Source organism: Mesoplodon densirostris, chromosome 8, assembly GCF_025265405.1.
Source record: "Mesoplodon densirostris isolate mMesDen1 chromosome 8, mMesDen1 primary haplotype, whole genome shotgun sequence".
NCBI classification, from domain to species: Eukaryota; Metazoa; Chordata; class Mammalia; order Artiodactyla; family Ziphiidae; genus Mesoplodon; species Mesoplodon densirostris.
This window is the reverse complement of record NC_082668.1, coordinates 69,380,536-69,402,402: the sequence shown is the minus strand read 5'-3', so window position 1 is coordinate 69,402,402 and position 21,867 is coordinate 69,380,536. Positions and strand designations below refer to the sequence as shown.

Genomic DNA, 21,867 nt, shown 5'->3' with positions numbered 1-21,867 from the left:
AGAGTGTGTGTGTACACATGGAGAGTTTAATATCACTTACTATTTTATCATTACATAAGGAGTAAATAATACATGAATCTCTGTTGCTGAGTTAGAGTAGTGTTTTTCAAACTGTGGGTTGAACCACTAGTGAATCACGAAATGAAATCAACAGAGTAGCTCATTTAACAAAACAGAAATGAAAAGGGAAAAAATATGTACAGCCAATCCTCACTGGCTCACAAATTCCATGCTTGCAAATTCACCTACTAGTTAAAGTTTATCTGTGACCCCAAAATCAATACTTTGATTTCACAGTCATTCACAAAATGTGCAGAGTGGCAAAGAATTTGAGTAGCCCCACTGGCCAACAGGCTCCCAGCTGAGGTCAAACAAGGCAATGCTCTGACTTCCTGCTTCAGCTCTCATACTGTAAACACGTGTCCTTTTAACATTCTGTTTAGTGCCATGCTTTTCACATTTTTGTGGGGTTTTTTGATGATATCATTGTTTACGCGCCTCTCCCCCAAATACAGTGAGGTGCTGTCTAATGTTTCTAAGAAGGAGAAGGCTGTAATGTTCCTTACAGAGAAAATATGTGTTAGACAAGCTTCATTCAGGCATGAGCTATAGTGCTGCTGGCTCTGAGTTCAATGTCAATAAATCAACAACACATAAAAGTATCTTCAACAGAAACATATATAATGCAAGGTTATGCATTGATTGCTTGATGAAATATTGTGACCAGAGGCTAAAAGGCGTCGAGGAGCAATGGTTCAATATTCGCTACTTCATTGTACATGGCAACTTTATAGAACATAACTACTACAAAAAATAAAAACTGACTGTGTATTAGTATGCGTGTGTCAAGCTGTACTTTATTTGGGGTACACACACACACAGACACACACAGTTACAGTCAAAAAAGTCTGAAAGCCAATGAATGAGAGCACAAGAGAAGAAACCCTGAAAGGAGTGGTAAAATGGCAAGGCAGACAGGCAGGGATCATAGGCACAGATACTAATCCTTTTTTCCTATCTAGAATCAGAATCACCCATAAATTGTGATTTGATTGGTAAACCTAGGGGAAAGCCTACACCTGTGCTTTACAAAAGCATCCCAGATAATGTGATGTGTGGCCAAGATGAGAACAACTATTCTCCCTCTTAAACTGGTGGTTCTCAAAGTGGGGTCACTGGACAAGCAGCATTAGGATCACCTGGGAATTGTTAATAATGCAAATTCCGTGGGCCCCATTTTCCACCTCCTGAACCCTACACTCTGGGAATGGAGCCCAGTTGATCAGTGTCCCAGGTGATTCTGAGGCATGCCGAAATTTGAAAATCACTGACCTAAACCTTTTGTATTTTTTTTTTCTTGAGGTATTTTGAAAGCCCTGATGAATTCTGCTAAGATGGTTGAGCTATTTCAAATAAGGCTGAAGGGTAACTACTATTTATCAAAGCACCTATAATGTATAGACAATCTTCTTCCTAGTATAGTACTTTCTTTATGGAAAGTGGCCCCTGTGCTTTAAACCAAAATAAGTAAATCTGTACACTGTCTGTGTAATAATCAAGCAGCACTGTTTCTTTAGGCCATTCTCCATAACACAAAGTTTCCTTTTCCCCAGAACTCTTTAGACAGCCACTATTCTTAACACGAGTTTGCCTGTCCTAAGAGGTGAACTTACATGAGACCACAAAAATTCTTTCAACCCTCTAACAACTCTCCTGGACGTCACACACTTCTCAATATGAAAAGTAATGACATGAATCTTTAAAAACTCATGGCATTCTGGCATATGGAAATAATTTCAAAACTAATTTGTAAAAATTACTTAAATAATGTATTATACTCAATTAGCTACTACTTAAATTCATATATACTACTCCAATTCAAATCATGTCCCTTGTGACACAAATTTCCACAATATCATTTTTATCTTCCGCATAACACACTAAACATAACACACTAACTCACATGGAGTTATCTGTGTACTCTTTTCGGTGGAACTACAAGCTGAAGACAGGTAGCACATCTTATCCCTTTCTGTATCTCAAGTACAAAGCAGACGTTGTTCATTCTGTCGGCAAATATTTAGTGAGCAACTGCCATATGTCATTCACTGTATTGGATGATCAACACAAAGGTAACACACACACAGTTCCTGTGTCCATGGAGCTATTTACTAAGTGAATAAACATCACAGACGACTACAGTGAAAGTCTGACAGGGTGCAATCTGTACGAAAGATCCACCTTACCGAAGTGATACCTGAAATGAGACAGCTTTCTTCAAAAGGGTATCCTATTGTTGCTCTTCTGACCTAGGACGCTATTCAAAACTGTAAATAATTGTTAGAGAAAACACACACTGACAAGTTACTTAATCAATAGTTAATCTGACTTTAACATACTTTATATATAGGAAAACAAATAAAAGCCTTACTATGTACAACGCAAGGCTTACTAACAACCAAATTCCCACATGGGAATAACAAGTTAAGGTTTGATAACCAAACTCCAAACAAACCAACAGAAAACTACAATATGTCAATTCTCAATTCCTGAAAGATTTTAAGGAGAAGAAATTAAAAATCAAAATTACCTGACTTTGTGACTCTAGATTAAGAAATTAACTCTAAGGTCACATATTACTCACTTATAAAATGAATACAACAAGAGAAAAATGTGTCCACTTTACCAAGTAAAAAGCATTTGTTTAGAAATTTTCTAACGCATGCACATGCACACAATGCTACCAATAGCTGCCTCTGTAGAGTGTGTGGGGATGTAGGGAAGGACACTTACTTTTTATGTATATTAGTTTCTGCTATAAGGTTTTTATTTTTAAATCATGTGGGCCTATTATTTTTCAATTTTAAAAAGTTAGAAAATGTCTTAAACATGAAAAAAAAATTCTGTTTATAGTAGCATCTCCTTTATAATGATGGGGATAAAATCCGTAGCCTGACTATATTTTGGGGACGAGGATGACACAGAAATAGAACTGCCATTTAGGCTACAGAAACTCTTGAGGGGTTCTGAACCTCTGGTCATATTCCCCAAAACATCCACAGAAAGCATTGAGGGGCCCATGAACTTGGGTGAGAAAATAATCATTTCTCTAATTTCACTAACTTCTAACAAATTTACCATTTCCTTCAATTATTAACATAGGCGACAGACCACAGTAGTATTAGCAATACTTGTGACCTAGCAATGCAACAGAAATCACAAACCTTTTCATTGTCATGTTACATAGTTGCATTTGTCAAAATATTTATACTTACCATTACTTAGAAAAGATAATCAGACCCAACTCTAGATCCTATTATTAATGGGTTAATAAAGCACGTAAATTAAAAGTTGTCTTAATACTTTGATAACTTATTTCAATGTAACTAGTTTAGTGGATTTTATGCATTTAAAACATCATTCTGAGGAGTTTCAACGGACTGCCAAAGGAGTCCAAGTCACAAAAAAATTTAAGAAGCCTTGAATAATGGTTCTCAAATCAACTGCCATAGTCCACACTGGGAAAACTTGAGGGAGGGAACATTTGGAGGTTATTCCAATTGGAATGCTACCAGGAATTAATGGGCAGAAGACTGCTGTAACAAACATCCTGGTATGCCTGTGACAGTCCGTTCAACCAGGTACGAACTGAATGTCAAAAATGTCCCAGTTTAGAAACATCTCAAGCATCAAACAAATGCCAAGATTACCCTCTTCAGTAGCCTGCTTTCCAAAGTTCCCAAACTTAGGTGTTCATCCCAGGGTTTGTTGGTATATTAGAATATCTCTCATCATTCATTCTCTAGTGTACACCTCCCACTGAACAGATTTTCATCACTAAAATCTCCATGAGTTTCCTCCATGACTAATCTGTCTAAAAAAAATAGTAACTTCTAAAAACAAATACAATATTTAACTAGCAATTATTCAGGATTCAATTATTACTCTGAGAATTAGCTGAAGATTTAGTCCTCTTGGCTGCTAATTTTTAAAGACTTTCATTTTTTTAATCAATTTGATTGTTAACTGCTCTGCCAGGAAACAAAGATGGAAGGAGCAAAATATACATACTGATTTGCTAATTTTTGAAAGCTGTAAAAATATATTTAACTGTCAGGAGAAAAAACGTGAAACCACACCACAGAGTAATGTATGAAGATACTCTGTATATTTTACTCTTCTACATTCCTTCACATTTATTATCCTGTATAACTGAAAATTGTCTTTAATAATTAAAAAATAGCAGTCATCTGTATAAGGCACTGACTTAAGTCTTTACAAAAAAGTTAATCTTTAAAATTACCTTTTGAGATACTTCTCATTAAACGTATGAAGAAATGTGACTTAAAGAGATAAAGTAGGGCCTCCCTGGTGGCGCAAGTGGTTGAGAGTCCGCCTGCCGATGCAGGGGATACGGGTTCGTGCCCCGGTCTGGGAGGATCCCATATGCCGCGGAGCGGCTGGGCCCGTGAGCCATGGCCGCTGAGCCTGCGCGTCCGGAGCCTGCGCGTCCGGAGCCTGTGCTCCGCAACGGGAGAGGCCACAACAGTGAGAGGCCCGCATACCGAAAAAAAAAAAAAAAAAAAAAAGAGATAAAGTAATGTATCTTGCCCAGAGGGAAAGTGATAGAAGCCAAAATTGAAACCTATGTCACAATTTCAAAGTTCCAACAACTTCATCAAATTAGCTGTACAATTTAGGGCTGCTTGTCAACTCCCCAACCAACAATCTCATGCTCTTCTGCCAACCACGACAAAAAAGGAGGTAAGAAAGTGAAAAGCAAAGATACGGATGTGAGTTAGAGAGCTAACAGACAGGCAGACTCTTCCACTCTGCGTTCCTCTGCACAGTAAAACTAGCTGATGAGAAAAAAGAAACCTAAAGGCAGATATAAGGAAATGGTGGTAGGGAGAATCTGGAAGTGACTGCCCTCTTCCTCCAGTATTAATCCCACAAAGAACAGTACTGCATAATGAAATAGACAAATCTGAAGTTCTGTTCCATTTAAGTGTAGACAAGGCAAAAAATCAGTTTTAAGATAAAAATCAAATAATTATAATGGACCTTCTGCTACCTACATGGGTCCGCTTCATGGCTCATTCCTACCTATCATCCTTTCCTCCTCATGCTGTTCCCTATGCTTCCATTACTGTTTCTCTACTTCACCTCTACTTAAAATGAAATAAGATGCCCAGCTGTATATTTAGTAATACAATCAAACTCAATCCCAGTGCTAGGATCATGGTCAATGTCTGTATTACAAACTTTCTATCACATAAGTGCCTGGGTAGGTATCCAGCCTGTGCTGAATAAAACAAAGACATGAAAGCATCCTTAAGGCATCTGGTCTACATGAGAAAATAAATGTCTATTCTCTCACATGTACTTACTCTGTCATGCTATATCCGTACCCATACACACACACCCCTCAAGTGAAAAACATGAGATATTAGAAAACTAAAATAAACTCATGTTATGAGCTATAAGTATACCAAAAATCAAAACATTTATAGCAATGAGTAATAGTAGTGAAAGAAAATTTCATGAAAGCAAGGGAACTGATCATACCCAAAACACACAGAGTGGATTGCTCTCTTGATCTCTAGGAAAAAACAGTACAAGATACTGGATAAATGTAACGGATCCTCATAAAAAAAGAACCCTAAACCAAATAGACAGCATTCCAATAGTGTTAAAGAGTTAAATTTTACCTATTAATATCCTCCTAATATTGTCTCTCATTTATTAGTTCTTTTCATCTGATTTACATTCTGTACAATATGCCCAGTAAGTACACATGTGAATTCAAAGAAGAAAGTAATTTTTAGAGCCAAAGGTACTTTAAAGATCACTCAGTCCAATTCTCAGTCCAATTCTATTTCACAAATGACGAAACTAAGGGCCAGGAAGGTTAAATAATTTATTTGAAGTCACAGAAAATTTCATCCCTTACTGCTCTGAATATTAGTAAGTGTGGAACATTTGCTTTCTTTAAAAGGATTTTGGAGACTTCTTCTATAGTCCTTAATTCAAGTTTCATTAAAAAACATAATACACGGACTTCCCTGGTGGCACAGTAGTTGAGGGTCCGCCTGCTGATGCAGGGGATGCGGGTTTGTGCCCCGGTCCGGAAGGATCCCACATGCCGCGGAGCGGCTGGGCCCGTGAGCCATGGCCGCTGAGCCTGCGCGTCCGGAGCCTGTGCTCCGCAACAGGAGAGGCCACAACAGTGAGAGGCCCGCGTACCGGAGGGGGAAAAAAAAATTCTAATCTCCTTAGAACACCTTACAAATTTGAGGTTTGCAAAAACGCAACTAAGTATACACATTCACCTTTGGTCAAACCACGGATTAAACCAATCTAACTTCGTAACTTCTAATAATGATGCTATATATCCACCAGTAGTAGGTCTCTCAGGGCAGCTCCCTAGCTAAGCCCCATTCCCAGGAGGGTAGCCCTTAACAGCACTTGTATACTAACTTCCCCTGTTCCTTGACTTAGAAGTAGATAGATACCTGATACAAGCTAAATCAATAATGTCCTCTATCTCAGGAATCTGGAGGGCTTTGTTTTTGTTTCTTTGTTGGTTTGTTTGTTTTGCATGATATAGTGTGAAACTTTAATACAATGTGGTTAAACACAACATTCAAGCACATGAAAGTCATCTTCTGACAGATGAACTGGGCATTATTTCAATGGATTCCTTAGTGTAACTTTATAAAATTCTTGCCTTCAGAAGTGTCTGACATTGATCTTGATACTTGTTTAAAACTCTGATATAAGATAACCACATCTCAACAGACAGAGATTTAGGAGATTATCCTAATGCCCATCTTCAGAATGCGTCATCAGAGAACTGATCACTGTCTCCATCCCTTACTTCTTGGTATTTCCCCCAAAGTCTGCCCTCTGGATTAGAGCTATGCAAGGAATCTGGAGTTTGAAGCTAAAAGAAATACAACAGTGATGATAATAGCTAATATTTATTGAATGCTTGCTGCATGTCACAAACTACTCCAAGCACACTAAAATTCATCTTCCCAACAATCCCCATGAAATTTTACAGATGAAATTAATCCTCCCGAGGACTCAAACGCATAGAGTCTGGCTCCAGAATACATGCACTTAACCACTACCCTATACTACTTCTCAAAAGTCGAGAATTACTAGAATTGAGTGATATTAATGTCAGTTGCTGCTGAAGGGCCCACAGCTGCCCTGGTTCCTGGCTAGCCAAGCCTTGACTGTTCAACCCTTCCTTGGTGTCTGTGAGACAACCCCCAGGAACCTTAAAGAAATCAAATTTGGCTTCTGTTACTTGAAACCAACCTAATGGTCCCACATGTCAAATATCTTTAGGCCTCATTTTTTTTTAAGAGTTTTAAATTTATTTATTTATGGCTGTGTTGGGTCTTCGTTTCTGTGCGAGGGCTTTCTCTAGTTGTGGCAAGCGGGGGCCGCTCTTCATCACGGTGCGCAGGCCTCTCACTATCGCGGCTTCTCTTGTTGTGGAGCACAGGCTCCAGACGCGCAGGCTCAGTAATTGTGGCTCACGGGCCCAGTTGCTCTGCGGCATGTGGGACCTTCCCAGACCAGGGCTCGAACCCGTGTCCCCTGCATTGGCAGGCAGATTCTCAACCACTGCGCCACCAGGGAAGCCCTAGCCCTCATTTTTAAAGAACTGATGCATAAGAAATCTAAACTTAAGACCACAGATAAACCATTCCTTTACATTTTTTAAAAAAGGAACATGTTTACAAAAGGCATTCTCCACAAAGTTTCTTTCATAACATCATTCCCTGAGACGAAAAGACTCCTCCGTGCCCATGGGCTAATAAATGATTGGACAGAAGAGACGTAATGAACTTTAGATATCATCTAGTTCTCAACCCACTCATTTTACAGATGAAGCAATGGTGAAGATGAGAGCACTGGAGTCAATCACCCACAGGGCATGAGTTAAAATACTGGCTCTCCCATGTTCTGGTATAGATAGGGGTGACCTTGGGCAAGTTGCTTAATTTCTAAAGCTTCAGTTTCTTCTTCTGGAAAAGAGATAATAGCACCTACACATCCTACCATTATAATGAGCTCTAAATCACCTACTGAGTTTAATAAAGTGCCTGGCACATGCTCAACACACTCACTAACATACACTCAATAAATGGTAGCTGTGATGGTAGTGATGATCGACGTGAGGCTCAGAGAAGGCAGGCAAACTTTCCCCGATCATATGGCCACTTAAGGACAGAACCAAAACTAGAAACAGACTTCATACTTACACCTCAATACTTTGTTCTACACCTTTCTACAAACTCCTGGACCTAACATTTAAAACTATCTAAAATCTGGTATAATTCTCCTCTTTCAAAATTCTAATCTCCATCCCAACTTTTATTCATTCATTCACCAAATATTTACATAGTGCTGTCTATGTTCTAAACAGTTTCTAGTGCTGAAGATATAGCAGGGAACAAAGGAAGGGGAAGAAAAGAAGTGAAGCCATCTGCATGTCCAAATAAAGGAGAAAGAGCTAAGAGAATACTGTGCTCAGAAATAACAGAGTGTTACCGCCCTGAAGTTTCTATCAGCGCGGGAAAAAGAATAAACAAGGATAGATTAAAAATATAACATGGAAGAACCTTCCTTTAGTCTACTTAACATCCATGGAACTTGCTTTAAATATTCCTGTACTCAAGTATTTGCTTCAACATACACTATAAAATCAAACCTGAAAGCCCAAATCACTAAATTTCTTTCCAAGAAGACTTCTCTATACATTCCAGCAACAGTTTACTCTTATTCCTATCAACTATATTGACATCTAACTTTTTCTAATGCTCTTTTAAATGTCTGTCAGGTTGACTTAACCTGGTAGTTTTTTGCTAACTTTCAAGATATGTTTTTGACCCCAATGACTCATTTAAGTCCCCAATGACTCATTTAAGTTCCCTGAAGCCAAGATCTGTATCCTATGCTTCTTTTAATCCTAACAACACTTCAGCACACAGCTTTACAATACTTTTGATATTCAAACCCCTTTAAAGAGTTTTCCAATATCTTATTTGGATAAAGCCTGGCACTTATACGATACCTGGCCAATATTTGCTTTTGATGAAATAATAAATGTGTAATGTTTTTACAATATCAATCTACAAAACTGTATTTTATATCCTAGAACCCTTCTATTATGAAACATGAAATATATTAGTACCAAATATAACTTTGAAATGGTAGAAAGACTGAATATATTCTGACCCTATCATTCAAAATATCACTTAAAATATTAAGATAACGACAAAAATCAGGCAACTAACATGAGCAGAGAAATGGCAATCCAAATCAATCATGGTCTTTTACTTTAAAAACAAGCGGAATCACATAGTTCATGTAGATTTTGGCTCACTCTAATGCGAGGAGGTATTTTACGCAAAGCTACATACAGCTATGAGAGAAATAATTAACGCAAGATAAAGACCAATACTGCAGCCATACTCTGCATAAGAAATTCTGCATTAAAAGAGGCCTCTGACTCAAGAGGAAATAAAAAGATTTAGTATTTAAGTATACATAGTTCCAAAGTAAGAAACCAAAAAGAGTATCTGGAAGAATAATTTACCAAATTCTGCTAATGAATTATACACATACACACACACAGAGCTAGAGTTTCACAAAAACATAGCTCTTGGTATAGAAGTAGAAGCTCATCCAACACTCAACAAACATTTATCAAGCATATGTTACGTGTTAAGGCACAGTTCTGGGCAACTGGAGTATATTAATGAACAAAACATGCAAAGATCCTTGCCCTTACAGAGATTACATTCTATTAGGAGAAAATCTAAAAAATAAAATAGGATAGTTTACCACAAATTTCTTACATACTTAAGATACCATAAACACTCAAACATCATGATGCCAATATACGGAGAAGCAAAGTTGACAGACTTCTAAGCAAAAAAAAATCTGAAAGGCCTAGAGCAAAAGTCAGACACAGTTAAGTGATAAAAACTACACTTCTTAATAATTCAATATTCCAATAAAATCAATATCACTTTTTAAAGTTCCCATAATTATAAAAGGTTAAAATTACTCACAGAAACTATAATGAACTTAATAAGAGTTCAGAAGATAATTCGGAGTTCTGTAAGAAGTCAATACGAAGCACCGTGGTTATGAGAATGGGTTTTTGTTACATTAAAGGGCAAGAGTTTGAGCTCTAGCCCTGTCAGTTACCAGCAGTGAGAAATTTAGGGCTGTTACAAAGATTAAATGAAAACCAAAAACTAGAAATAACTCAAACATCCAACAACAGACGGATGGATGAATATATTATAGTATATCAATTCACTGAAATGTTATTCAGCATTCAGTATATAGACTAATATACCTAACAGGAATGAATCTTTAATGCGTCACACTAAGCAAAAGAAGCCAGACATAAAAAAGTATGTATGATTCCATTTATATTTAATTCTAAAAAAAGACAAAACTAATCTGTAGTGAAAGAAGGCTTAGAACTACTGGAGGGACAGACTTGCAAAGAAGCAAAAGGGAACTTTTAGGGTATTTGATATGTTCCTATATCTTGATTGTGATGATGTTTCCACGGGTGTACACATTTGTCAGAACTCTTTAAACCCTATGCTTTAAATGGGTCTGTTTTATTTTATACAGATTATACCTCAAAAAGTTGATTTGAAAGAGGATTAAATGGAATAATATATGTAAAGTTCTTAGCACAGTACCTGCAGCTCAACAAGTGTTCAAAAAATGGTAGATATTATTAAAATCATCAGCTATCACTATACAACACTCCTGGGGAGATAGCAGAATACCAATCACCTGATCTTTCTGGTTGTTTAGATTCTAGGTAACCCTAAAGTATCTGACCCAGACCAAGTGCCATGAGGAGCACCAGAGACACTGAGTTATAAGAGGATGCCAACTGGCAGACCTTAGGCAAATACAATGAAAATATGGAAAGGAAAGAAAAGAAGTATGCTTTCGTGTCCAAAAGAGAAGAACTAAGAGAATGATATGGCCAGCAATGACAGAGTGCTCCAGTGCCAAAGGACACCTAGACCACCTCACCTAGGTATTATCAAAATGTAACTCAAAACTGAGTTAATGACTACATAAACAAAGTCTAATAATAGTCCAATAGCTACACAGAGACAGTCCTTCATTTTATGGCCGGGGTGTGGGGATAGGGAGATGGGGGCGCTGGATCCATGAAGCCCATAAAGTGAAGTCAAATTATTCTGCCAACCAAGCAGGAAGAGGACATACTGTGGATGATTTAGAAATGCCAAGCAGCAACTATAAACCCATAAGCCAAGGTTTTTGTTGTTGTTTTTTAACAAGTTGTGTGATTAAAAAGAATATACTTATAAAAGGAACTAATTACAATATTTTGATAATGGAAGTTAAATTGAAACACAACTCAAGTGACACATTCATGAAATTTATATTTTATTGCTGCTTAGAACTGTTTATCAAGGCAGAATATATAGAGAACAAATAATTATGTTTAATAGGTCCTATAAATAAGACCAGAACAACTGAATTGGCTGTTACTCATTAAAGCACAAGTCCTCTGACCTATATGTTACTTTAAAAAAGAAAACGAATGGGACGAGGTGGCCGAGTGGTTAAGGCAATGCACTACTAAAAAAGAAAAAAAACACCCCAACTGGACATTATGGAAAGCAAAAGACCCTAGACTATAAATCTTAACTGTCAGAGTTTGTTTAGTTTTGATTTTAAGAACCTTCACTTGTAACATTAAAGAAGCAGAAAAGACAGGACAAAGAGTCAGAAGTCCTGAGTTTCAACTCTAGTTCTATCAGAATTTGGATTTCTTCTTACCTAAAATTGGGCAGTTGAAGCAGGCTAGTGAAAATAATAAAAATTAGCACCCATGCTCTAGATTGAAAATCACAAATTTTACTGAAAAGGTTAGTATTATAGTACAAAACTGTAAGGGGGTTAAGCATTTATTTTTAATGCATCATTAAAACAGGAACTAAATTGCAAGTTTTCTTCTAAATTAAGATAAAATACCAAGACCTATGTGACCAAGGACCTAAAGCAATAAATAAGTACATTGTTAATCACTGTTTGCAAAAAGTAATATATCTTCCAGGGGTTAACTATTCATTCTAGAACAAGTTTCTTGATTCAAGTTCTTCCCAAACCAAAATAATAGGGTCCAAGTAATTACATACAATATTGATACTTTAAGACTCATGAGATTCCCTGGTGGCGCAGTGGATAAGAATATGCCTGCCAATGCAGGGGACACGGGTTTGATCGCTGGTCCAGGAAGATACCACATGCCGCGGAGCAACTAAGCCCGCGAGCCAAAACTACTGAAGCCCACGCGCCTAGAGCCCGTGCTCCTCAACAAGAGAAGCCATTGCAATGAGAACCCCGCGCACAGCAACGAAGAGTAGCCCCCGCTCGCGGCAACTACAGAAAGCCCCCGTGCAGCAACGAAGACCCAACAAATAAATAAATTAAATAAGCCAAAAATAAATAAATAAAATAATTTTAAAAAAAAGACTCATTAGCCACCTTTCTTTTCGGGAAATAACATTAATAGAAATGTAACTTTGTGGAATCCCAAGTTGTGTTTTTTAAAGCTCAATTAAATTAATTCTCGTACATACTATTCCTTTTTTTTTTTTTTTTTGCGGTACTTGGGCCTCTCACTGTTGTGGCCTCTCCCATTGCGGAGCACAGGCTCCGGACGCGCAGGCTCAGCGGCCATGGCTCACGGGCCCAGCCGCTCCGTGGCATGTGGGATCTTCCCGGACCGGGGCACGAACCCGTGTCCCCTGCATCGGCAGACGGACTCTCAACCACTGCGCCACCAGGGAAGCCCTACTATTCCTTATTTTAATTATCTTTCCCATGGAAAATTGAGCTAAGCTAGAAATAAATTTTATTTAAAAACAGAATTTTCACATTTGACTTAGCTCTAAACCTTCAGCATAAATGTTGGGTTTTCATCTTGCTTACTTTTTAAAAAGTTGAATGTTCATCTGATATTAAGGACATACTTTTTCTACGGCAAGTGCAAGGCTTTCAAAAACAAACACCGAGAAACGTGATTCAATCACAGCAGAAAGTAGTAATAACAGGGTAATATAATGAGGTCACAACTTGAGCAGCCAATCAAAAGCATAAAAGCATTTCCTGCAATATTAATAGTCAAAAGAGAAAACCAATCACAGAAACCTCAGGCCTTCTTTTGACAGTCACAGAAGCAAGAGAACCAATCCACGCACAACCGGGGTTGACAATAAGGCGGGACCACAGGTTCATTGAAGAAATTCTTGAGGTTGCAGTTACTATGAACTTCGCACGCAAGTAACACCACTCCAGAGTCATAAACATTGTCAAGCCGGGTGAAATTCAACCGTATCCAAAATTTAACCCATCAGGGGGAAAAAGCATTTTTGCCCTAAACTGCTGTTGTTATAAAAAAAATGCAGCTGTCAATTTCGATGCAGTAGGTCCTCAACTTCTAAAAGACATCCCCAAACACACATGACAATTCTCCGGAACGCGGCGCGAGGACAGCGCAGCGCCAGCGGCTCGCAGCTGAACATCCCCGGTCCCTTTCTAACGCCGCGCACTGAGCGGGCGCCGTCCCGGCTAGGCAGGCGGAACGAACTCGCTCCGCTCCGCGGAGCTAGCCGATCAGCGGCTTTCTAGCGCTACATCCTGCTGGTAGTGGAGGCCCCCGCCCTCCCCCGCCGCAGTGCTGCACCACCTCCATCCCGCTGCACCAACGCGGGCCGGGGAGCGAGGATTACCTTGCTAGAAGGAAGATGATGTTTGTTTTGAAAACGCTTTACTTTCCGTTAAGTCATTTCAAAGAGAACCCAATGCAAAACTAAATCTAAAAGTGGGGGGGAAATCTTCCCTAGCTAAAGGATCCCTCGCATCCCGCGCCGGGGGAAGAAAAAAAAAGGTAAACAGAGGCCGTACGCCAAGTGCGGCCAGAACATCCCCTGCGCCATTCCGGGCCGCCGCTTACGGCAAGGCCCCCTTACGGCAGCGTAAGCGGCGCTGCGAGCTAATCACAACACTGGGACGCAACAACATGGCGGCCGCGGGCGGGCGCTGCGCCGGCCGAGAGGGTTTACGCTACTCCGCCGGCGTAGGGTCCCATGCGTTAGAGCGGCTGCGGCGCCCTCCAGCGAGCGTAAAGCGCTCTGTGAATGGCGAAGCCCGACTGACAAAGGGGAGGGGGGAGGAGGGAAGGGGGGGTAATAAACACTCGAGTCCCTACCGATTCCTCCTCCTTCTCCATCCCGGTGGGCATCTGGGGCACGGCCCGGTTGATGGAGACGCAGTCGTTGAGATCAGGCATGTCCTTGCCGCGGTAGATAGGCAGCGGTTTGGCGGCGTCCAGCGCCCGCGCTCGGAAGGAGAGTTTACTCATTGTCTCCCCGCCTTACAGGAACAGCCCGGGCGGCGGCGGCGGGGCGGGAGGGGAGGGGGGGAGGACTCCCGCCGCCTCCTCCACCTCCTTCCTCAGTGCAGCGCGGCCGGCCCACTCCTCCTCCTCCTCCTCACTGCCCCCGGCCACAGCATGGGCGCCCACCCCGCCCGAAAACAGCCCCCCGCCGCCCGCGGCCGCTTCCACACACTAGATCCGCCGCTCGCCCGCCCGATCCGCTCCCTGCGCCATGGCCAACATGGCGGACATTACCACAGCGGCGGCGAGCGATCCCGGCAGCCCGCGCGAGAGCGCGCCCCCGCCGCGGGGACGCGCTTCGCCCTCTCCCTCCCTCCCTCCCTCCTTCCTCTCCCTTCCCCTCCCTCGCCTGCCCACCCACTCTCTCCGCGGCGCGGCCGGCCCGCGGGAGCGTGCTCAGCCTCGGGCCGCTCCGGGTGAGGGGGCGGTGGCGGCGCTCCGCTCGGCAGCCCGCGCTCTCGCCGTGTGGCAGGTGCCAGGTGCGCAAGTTAACCCGCGCCCCCGAGCGTGCGCCTCTGCCTCCGCGGCCCCGACACCCTGCTCGCTGGGTGCCCCGGAGGACGGTGCCGGGCAAAACACAGCCCCGCTGAGCAGCGCGAGCGTGCAGAAGTCTGTGAGCGCGAAAGGAAAATGTCAACCGGAGCCACAACTGCCCCAGCGAGCCTCTACTTATAAAGAGCTTATCTCCAAGGCGCCCCGAGCGCCGGCTAATTCGCATCCTCCAATTCACACATCCCTGAGAGGTGCGAAAGGTCCATTCCTTCTGCCCACTCCGAGGCGCGCAGACCTGCCGGGTCTCTCCTGCCGGGAAAACGCTTACGCAGCCCCAGCCCTCTTCCCCGCATCCTCTCTTTAGTACCTGACCGAAAGAGCTCTCCAAGGTAAGGCATCCTCGCTTTCGCCGGGAGGATGCTAACGGCAATGAGGAAAAACGTTTGAGGCTGCCAGATGCAACAAGTGCGCTTGAACCTGTCACCCAAACTTCATAGAATTCTTTAGTGGATGATAGATACTTCTGATTTCAAAAATATTAGAGTTCTTAAAAATTAAGCTTATAACATTTAACCAAGGCAGCACAAATTTCCAACGTGGCCGATCTGTGTAAAATATTGGTGCTGTGGAAGACACAAAGAAGTTTGAGATACATAGTTCCTGCCCTGTGCAGCTTTCACATTGATGGGATGACAGAAAGGTTGGACAGATGATTAACAGCAAGAGATTTAAATAGTTGAAGAACAGGGCAGCCGTAAAGATAAATGACGGCAAAAAAAAAAAAAAAAAAAAAAGGTTTATCACTTGAAGAAAACTATATAGGCGATAACACAAGGCAGTAGAACATGATTAATTACCAAATGAGTCGTACAGGCCATAACTGCCGCGAGAGTTCAGAGAAAGGAGACTTCTTTAGCCTGAACCGGTTAGAGAAAGTTCTAAAGAGGAGAGAAAATCCAGTTAACTCAAATAAGTACCACCTATTGTTGACATCAACCTCGTTTAGCTGAGTTCCTTGGTTAGACTTTAAGCATTACAGTTTTCCTACAAAATCCCTAGGAAGAGTGTAACACATTTTGCCATTTTCTAATAATTGATAAGTATTTTGCCTAGCTCAGAGAAAAGTAGATGGTTTGCTGACCTCCAGAATAGAAAAAAACCTATTCCTACTGTCATTTCTATGGGACATCAAAGCCCCATCTCTTCCTCCACTTCCTCATCTACTTCCCTATCTTTTTCCTCCCTGTCCTCATCCCTTTTCTCTCCACCTCCCCCTTTGAGGGCAAAATGGTGGGTATAGACTGTATGACAGAGTCTAACCCCTTTGGCCCAGCAAGAAATTCAGGCATTGTTTAGTGGGGCTTGAGTGTTTTCCATCTAAAGAATGGAGGTGCAGTGACTCACTTCTTGTAAGCAATACCTTCCTCAAGCTTATGGGCATGTCCTGATCCGAGTGCTACCCTCTGGAACAGTTCCAATTCTCTGCAAGGAAGAACAAGATGTTGTTGGGAGGGGGTCAGCCCTGGATTCAAGCCTGAGAGGAGTTGGGGGAAGCAATGGTTGAAGAAATGAGTCATCCAGGGCTTTTATCTGGCACTTCTCAAGTTCAGAAATGATAGCTTTCTTCTGTTCCCTGTATTTATTGCTACCCTCTCTCAAGAGAGAAAATACTGAGTATCTATAATATACCAGCCACTCTAGGGGTACTATGTATCTATTATCTCAATTAATTGTATTTTAATAGAATCCCACTTAATTCTCATTATAGCCCTGTGAAGAAATTACAATTTTACTAATAAGGAAACTGAGGCTCAGACAGATAGTTTGCCAAGTTTCAACAATAATAAACTTGAAGAAGTAGGTTCAAATCCAGGTCTAGCCTGACTCCAAAACTCTTGTTTTCTCAGCAATGCCACCCTGTTATCCAAGCTCTTCAGTTTATTGACCATTCAACATTCTAAACTTGCTGATCCAAACTGCTGAGACCTTCCAACCAATGGCTAATAGAGTGCATAACCCAGAGCCTAAAGATACAATAGCCTCAAGGAGGGTAGGACCAACATCTGCTCTGTTAATCACTGTATCCCCAGTTCTATGCCTCATGCATAGCTGGCACCTACTATATAGTTGTTGACTGATATTCCCTGAAAAAATTCAGTGATACTGACCCCGTTCCAGTCCCACTTGGAATTCACATATCTTATTAGCCTGTCACCTGACCTAGCTAGCCATTGCTGCCAATATCTGCTCTTATGGCCTAACTGGCTCTTCAGCTTCCTCCTTTTGGGCCTAGGAATTTTAGAACCAATTAAAGCCATTCAAAGAAACTTTTGTGAAACCTGAAATTCAATTACAGGAATGGGTTTCTGCTGTAGTAGTTGTTGTTTTGTTCTTTTTCTTTGACCATGTAGCAGATTTTTTTCCCCAAATCTCCATTTTCCTCTTGCCCTGTAGGCAATGATTATAGAGCTGGGAATAAAACATTTTGAGGCAAATGACACAATACACTTTTTAAGTGAGACACAGCCTGTGTTTTCTTGGCTTCAAATTCAGTGCCTAAACCAGAATGCCTCTATTTCACATTTGGAAAGTAGCTTTTATTTGTATACAAATATTATTTTTCATAAAGTTTATTTCTAATCTATTTGTTGAATACCCATACACTTGTTAGTGTTAAAAACAGAAAATATTCTTCAACTTTTGAAGTAGAGCCTGTTATAAAATGTCTTTATCAAAACCTGTTTCAAATGATTGTGCAGCCTAATAGTCTATTTTAGTTTCCACATACAATGCACTGAATATAGTCATTCTAAAATCAGTCCACTTCAAATATTCCCTGGACCAATTCCAAAGGACATGCATTTGGCCAAGCAAGTGTAATATATAAACACCCAAGAATTAGAAATGGTTTTAAAGCTATATCAAAATAAAACTACTTCTAAATGTACTCTAAATTAGAAAGAAGGTCAAGTAACTGTAAGAATTGAAATTATATTCCAGTTTCTACTTCCCCGTCCTACGATCAGGGCAGGCAACTTCGAAATAATGAACAAATTACTTTTTGAAAGGAACCTTAAAACTAGTAAACACAGTTGCTATTCAACTACTCCAGAGTTTTGTAAATGTCACGTTCTTTCTAATTGGCTCCTTATTTCGGAAAACCCAATTGAAAGTTAATTGGGTTGGTATGTGAACTACATCCCCACCCCTCCCCCGTATGTTCCCAGGAATGAGCCCAGTACCAATAAAGCTTCCTTGTTTTCCATATGTAATCTGAATGTGGGGTCTGCATTCATTACCATCAACTGGAATCAGCCCCCTGGTTCCAGTGCCCTTTTACTGAGGCAACTCTGAATCTTTGAGACATGGGGACAGAGGCTGTGCTCAGAGGTGATATGCCAAACATCTACTTCCACCTTTATATTCCCCACAGTGGGAAAACCAGATGCTAAATAAAAATTGGCGGCTGTGCTTCTGTCTCTTAGCAGCAACGCTCCTCTCAGACCTGGCTGGAATCACAGGGTGCCACCTTGTGTATAAGTTGACGATTTACTTCCCAAGTTCCACAAAGGGTCCAGACAGACTCAAAAATAATCAGCCCATAAGCTTTGTATTTTATTAACCAAGGAAAAATGAGACACATGTAATTGGAGGAAACAGATTTGGAAACACATAGCTCCAGAGGGTGCACAACACTCAATTATGAATCACGCCGACAGCCTGTCTCATTTGTTGCCCCATCCTGACCGGAAAACACACCCAACACCCCACACATGGAACAGATTGACGCTGCTCACTCAAGCTTCTGGATGGAGATACCAGAAATCAGTAAAGCTCTTGTGACAGAGCTAATGAATCTGACGAGGACAGTTATCTGTGTCCAAACAGCAAGTGAGCTATGTAGATTTAACTTCAGGACTCTGGATTTCTGAGAGGCACTAGGTTCCATGGAGGTGATGATTATGATCCTACTTATTTTAATAAAGTGCTGAGTTTGAAACAGAGAAATAATTGTTGGAGCAAGTCCACAGGAGGTAACATAGGCTCCTTTCCAATCCACCTACCTTGCCCTTTGGAAATTCCACATTTTAAATTCAGCACAGCTGCCATTCAGCTGAAGCCATGTTACATTCATGGAACTGGCTGGACCTTTCATGTTATTTTCAGTAGAGAGTTGGAGTGGAGAATCTGGGGCTTTGGGGCTGCAGTTGCACATCTCCTGTTGGTTTAGGTCTCCCGTAACATCCATTCTTCTCAGTTGCCTTCGCTGGCCTCCTCCACCAGCGCATCCTTTTCTCCTCAAGCATCTCTGAAAAGTAACTTGGAAGGTGGTTTCTCTCTCCCCGTGAGTGCAGTTCAGTTTCACTGATGTGCTGGCACATCTCAGACAAGTAAACCAGGCTCAGAGCATCGAGCTCTCTGGGGTCCCAAGTGTTAGATGAGAGGAGTCCATTGTTAGGAGCCTTGGGTTGCTATTCTAAATGTGGCTTCCTTTACCTATTTTTTTCTCTCTCCCACCACCAAAAGACTAATGTTGGGCTTCCCTGGTGGCACAGTGGTTGAGAATCTGCCTGCCAATGCAGGGGACACGGGTTCGAGCCCTGGTCTGGGAGGATTCCACATGCTGCGGAGCAACTGGGCCCGTGAGCCACAATTACTGAGCCTGCGTGTCTGGAGCCTGTGCTCCACAACAAGAGAGGCCGCGACAGTGAGAGGCCCGCGTACCGCGATGAAGAGTGGCCCCGGCTCGCCGCAACTGGAGAAAGTCCTTGCACAGAAACGAAGACCCAACACAGCAAAAATAAATAAATTAATTAATAAACTCCTACCCCCAACATCTTCTTTAAAAAAAAAAAAAAGACTAATGTTTATAAACACAGATTTGTGAATGGAATATGCAGTTGGAATCCTGAATTAAAGAAAATTGGTAATTGATTTAGTAATAGCCACACTTTCTTGACCTCATCTTTGTGTTCCCAAGAACAAAATGGCCTGTTTCCTAAGAAAAGGGCCTGGTATCAGCATATTGAGAGACCTCTGAACTCCAGAGTGACTTGTTAGGAGGCAGAAAGGAAAACAACTTTGTCTCCAAATTAGAAAACAGGTCTGCTTGTCTTTCATCAGCTACTAATGGTGACTTTGGCAGAGAAAGAAACAGAAACCATTGAAATAAAATACACTAGTTACCTAGATATTTACTGGCTCACCTACACCCCTCACCTTTTTTTCAGAAGGGATTTCAGGTGGGTTTTGAGAATAGCTAAAATGCTAGGATAACATTTGGGCTGTAAGTTTCCTAGTAATGTGGCGTTTCGTAGCTGTGTGAAACTAGGAAACTTTGTCAGCTTTACAGATCACAATGTCCATTAGATAAAATGATCGCTCAGAAGATTTACAATTATTCCTGGTCCTAATCAGAATATCCAAGAGTAAATAGAGCAACTAGGTGGTATGAAAGACACCTTAACGGTATCCTTATAATAAACACAAAAAAGAGCATCCTCTGGCTATTTCTTATAGTAACTTTCTATATAAGCTGATGGCATCATATGCAATCCAGCATAAACAATCCTGCAAGGGTTAAAATGGACCTGGATGTCTGAGGCCAAGAGCCACACCCCATGCAGATTCTGGAGTGTGAATGGACTCTTCAGCCTCCAAGCAATTCTCCCTGAATAGTGTTTTTCTCTCAGCTGTGTCCTGATAAACTCTGTGACTGAGAGCTCAAAATTGTGGCTCTATTGCAACTGCCTGAAGTATGGCTCTTCTAAGTGCCCAATTAAAGACAGCCTTAGGGCTTCCTTCCCTGGTGGCACAGTGGCTGAGAGTCTGCCTGCTGATGTAGGGGACTCGGTCCGGGAAGATCCCACATGCTGCGGAGCGGCTGGGCCCGTGAGCCATGACCGCTGAGCCTGCACGTCCAGAGGCTGTGCTCCACAATGGGAGAGGCCACAACAGTGAGAGCCCCGCGTACCGCAAAAAAAAAAAAAAAAAAAAAGGCAGCCTTAAATGACTGTGCTGTGGAGGACTGAGTTAACGTCCTTTTCTGGAAAGAAAGGAGATCAACAAGGACCAGTGCCTGAACAGAAAGCTGTCCCTCCTGCTCTTGCAGTGAGCTAAGGGTGCATCCACTAGCTGAGCCTAGAAGTAATTTTGCCTCTGCATAAACAAGATGTGCATTGCTCTCTCAGGTTAGATGGCATGGGGAGGTGGGGTGGAGAAAGGGTGCTTCTGCACGTTGCATCCACATGATGGTTGTCCTCTAGTTGGTGGCAATAGCTGTTGTTTGCCAGCTTTGTTTTCTAGCTTTGGGTGTAGACGCTTTTGTACCAAGTTCCCCATCTTCCACACTTACCCACTCCCACAGACCTTCGCAGCAGTGGTCATTCCCCTCTAGGGCTGGTACACAGGCCCGTGCCTACAGATGACCCTGGCACTTTAGGATAACTTAATGGGACTCCATGGACAAAGGGACTGTGGAAATGGACATCAGTTTGAAGGCCAATTTCCCCCACCACGTGGATGCCCTCCACTAAGTTTGGGGGCAGCTATAGCTTGGTCCAGAGTTTGCTGCTTGAAGACTCTACTGACCTTCTTGGTCCTTTCTCCTACTACTTCTCTATTTCATGGGGATGAAATGGCCTGAATAGTTTGTTTCAACCCATATATGCAATAGCTCCAGCTGTTTAAAATGTGCCTGAGTGCTTAACCAAAGAAAACATTTGAAACCTATTTTAGGCAGAGACAAGCCTGGACTATTCTACCGAAATATTCCCCCTAGTGAGGGAAATGAGATTGCAGGGAAAGGGGTGGTGGTAGAGAAAAATTCTTACTTCTCACTTCATAAACTCCTCTGTACTGAGTAAATAATAATAATAGTA

The 21,867-nt window shown here is 41.6% G+C and overlaps 1 protein-coding gene across 1 annotated transcript in view; it reads right to left on the bottom strand.

Moving 5' to 3' along the window:
* EPC2 (enhancer of polycomb homolog 2) overlaps positions 1-14,744 on the bottom strand; it is a 108,651-nt gene extending 93,907 nt beyond the window's left edge. Inside the window, exon 1 of the mRNA XM_060106974.1 lies at positions 14,306-14,744. Within this exon, the coding sequence (XP_059962957.1) occupies positions 14,306-14,458 (153 nt within the window). The 5' untranslated portion in view covers positions 14,459-14,744. The remainder of the gene's footprint in view (positions 1-14,305) is intronic.
* Between the last annotated feature and the right edge of the window lie 7,123 nt (positions 14,745-21,867).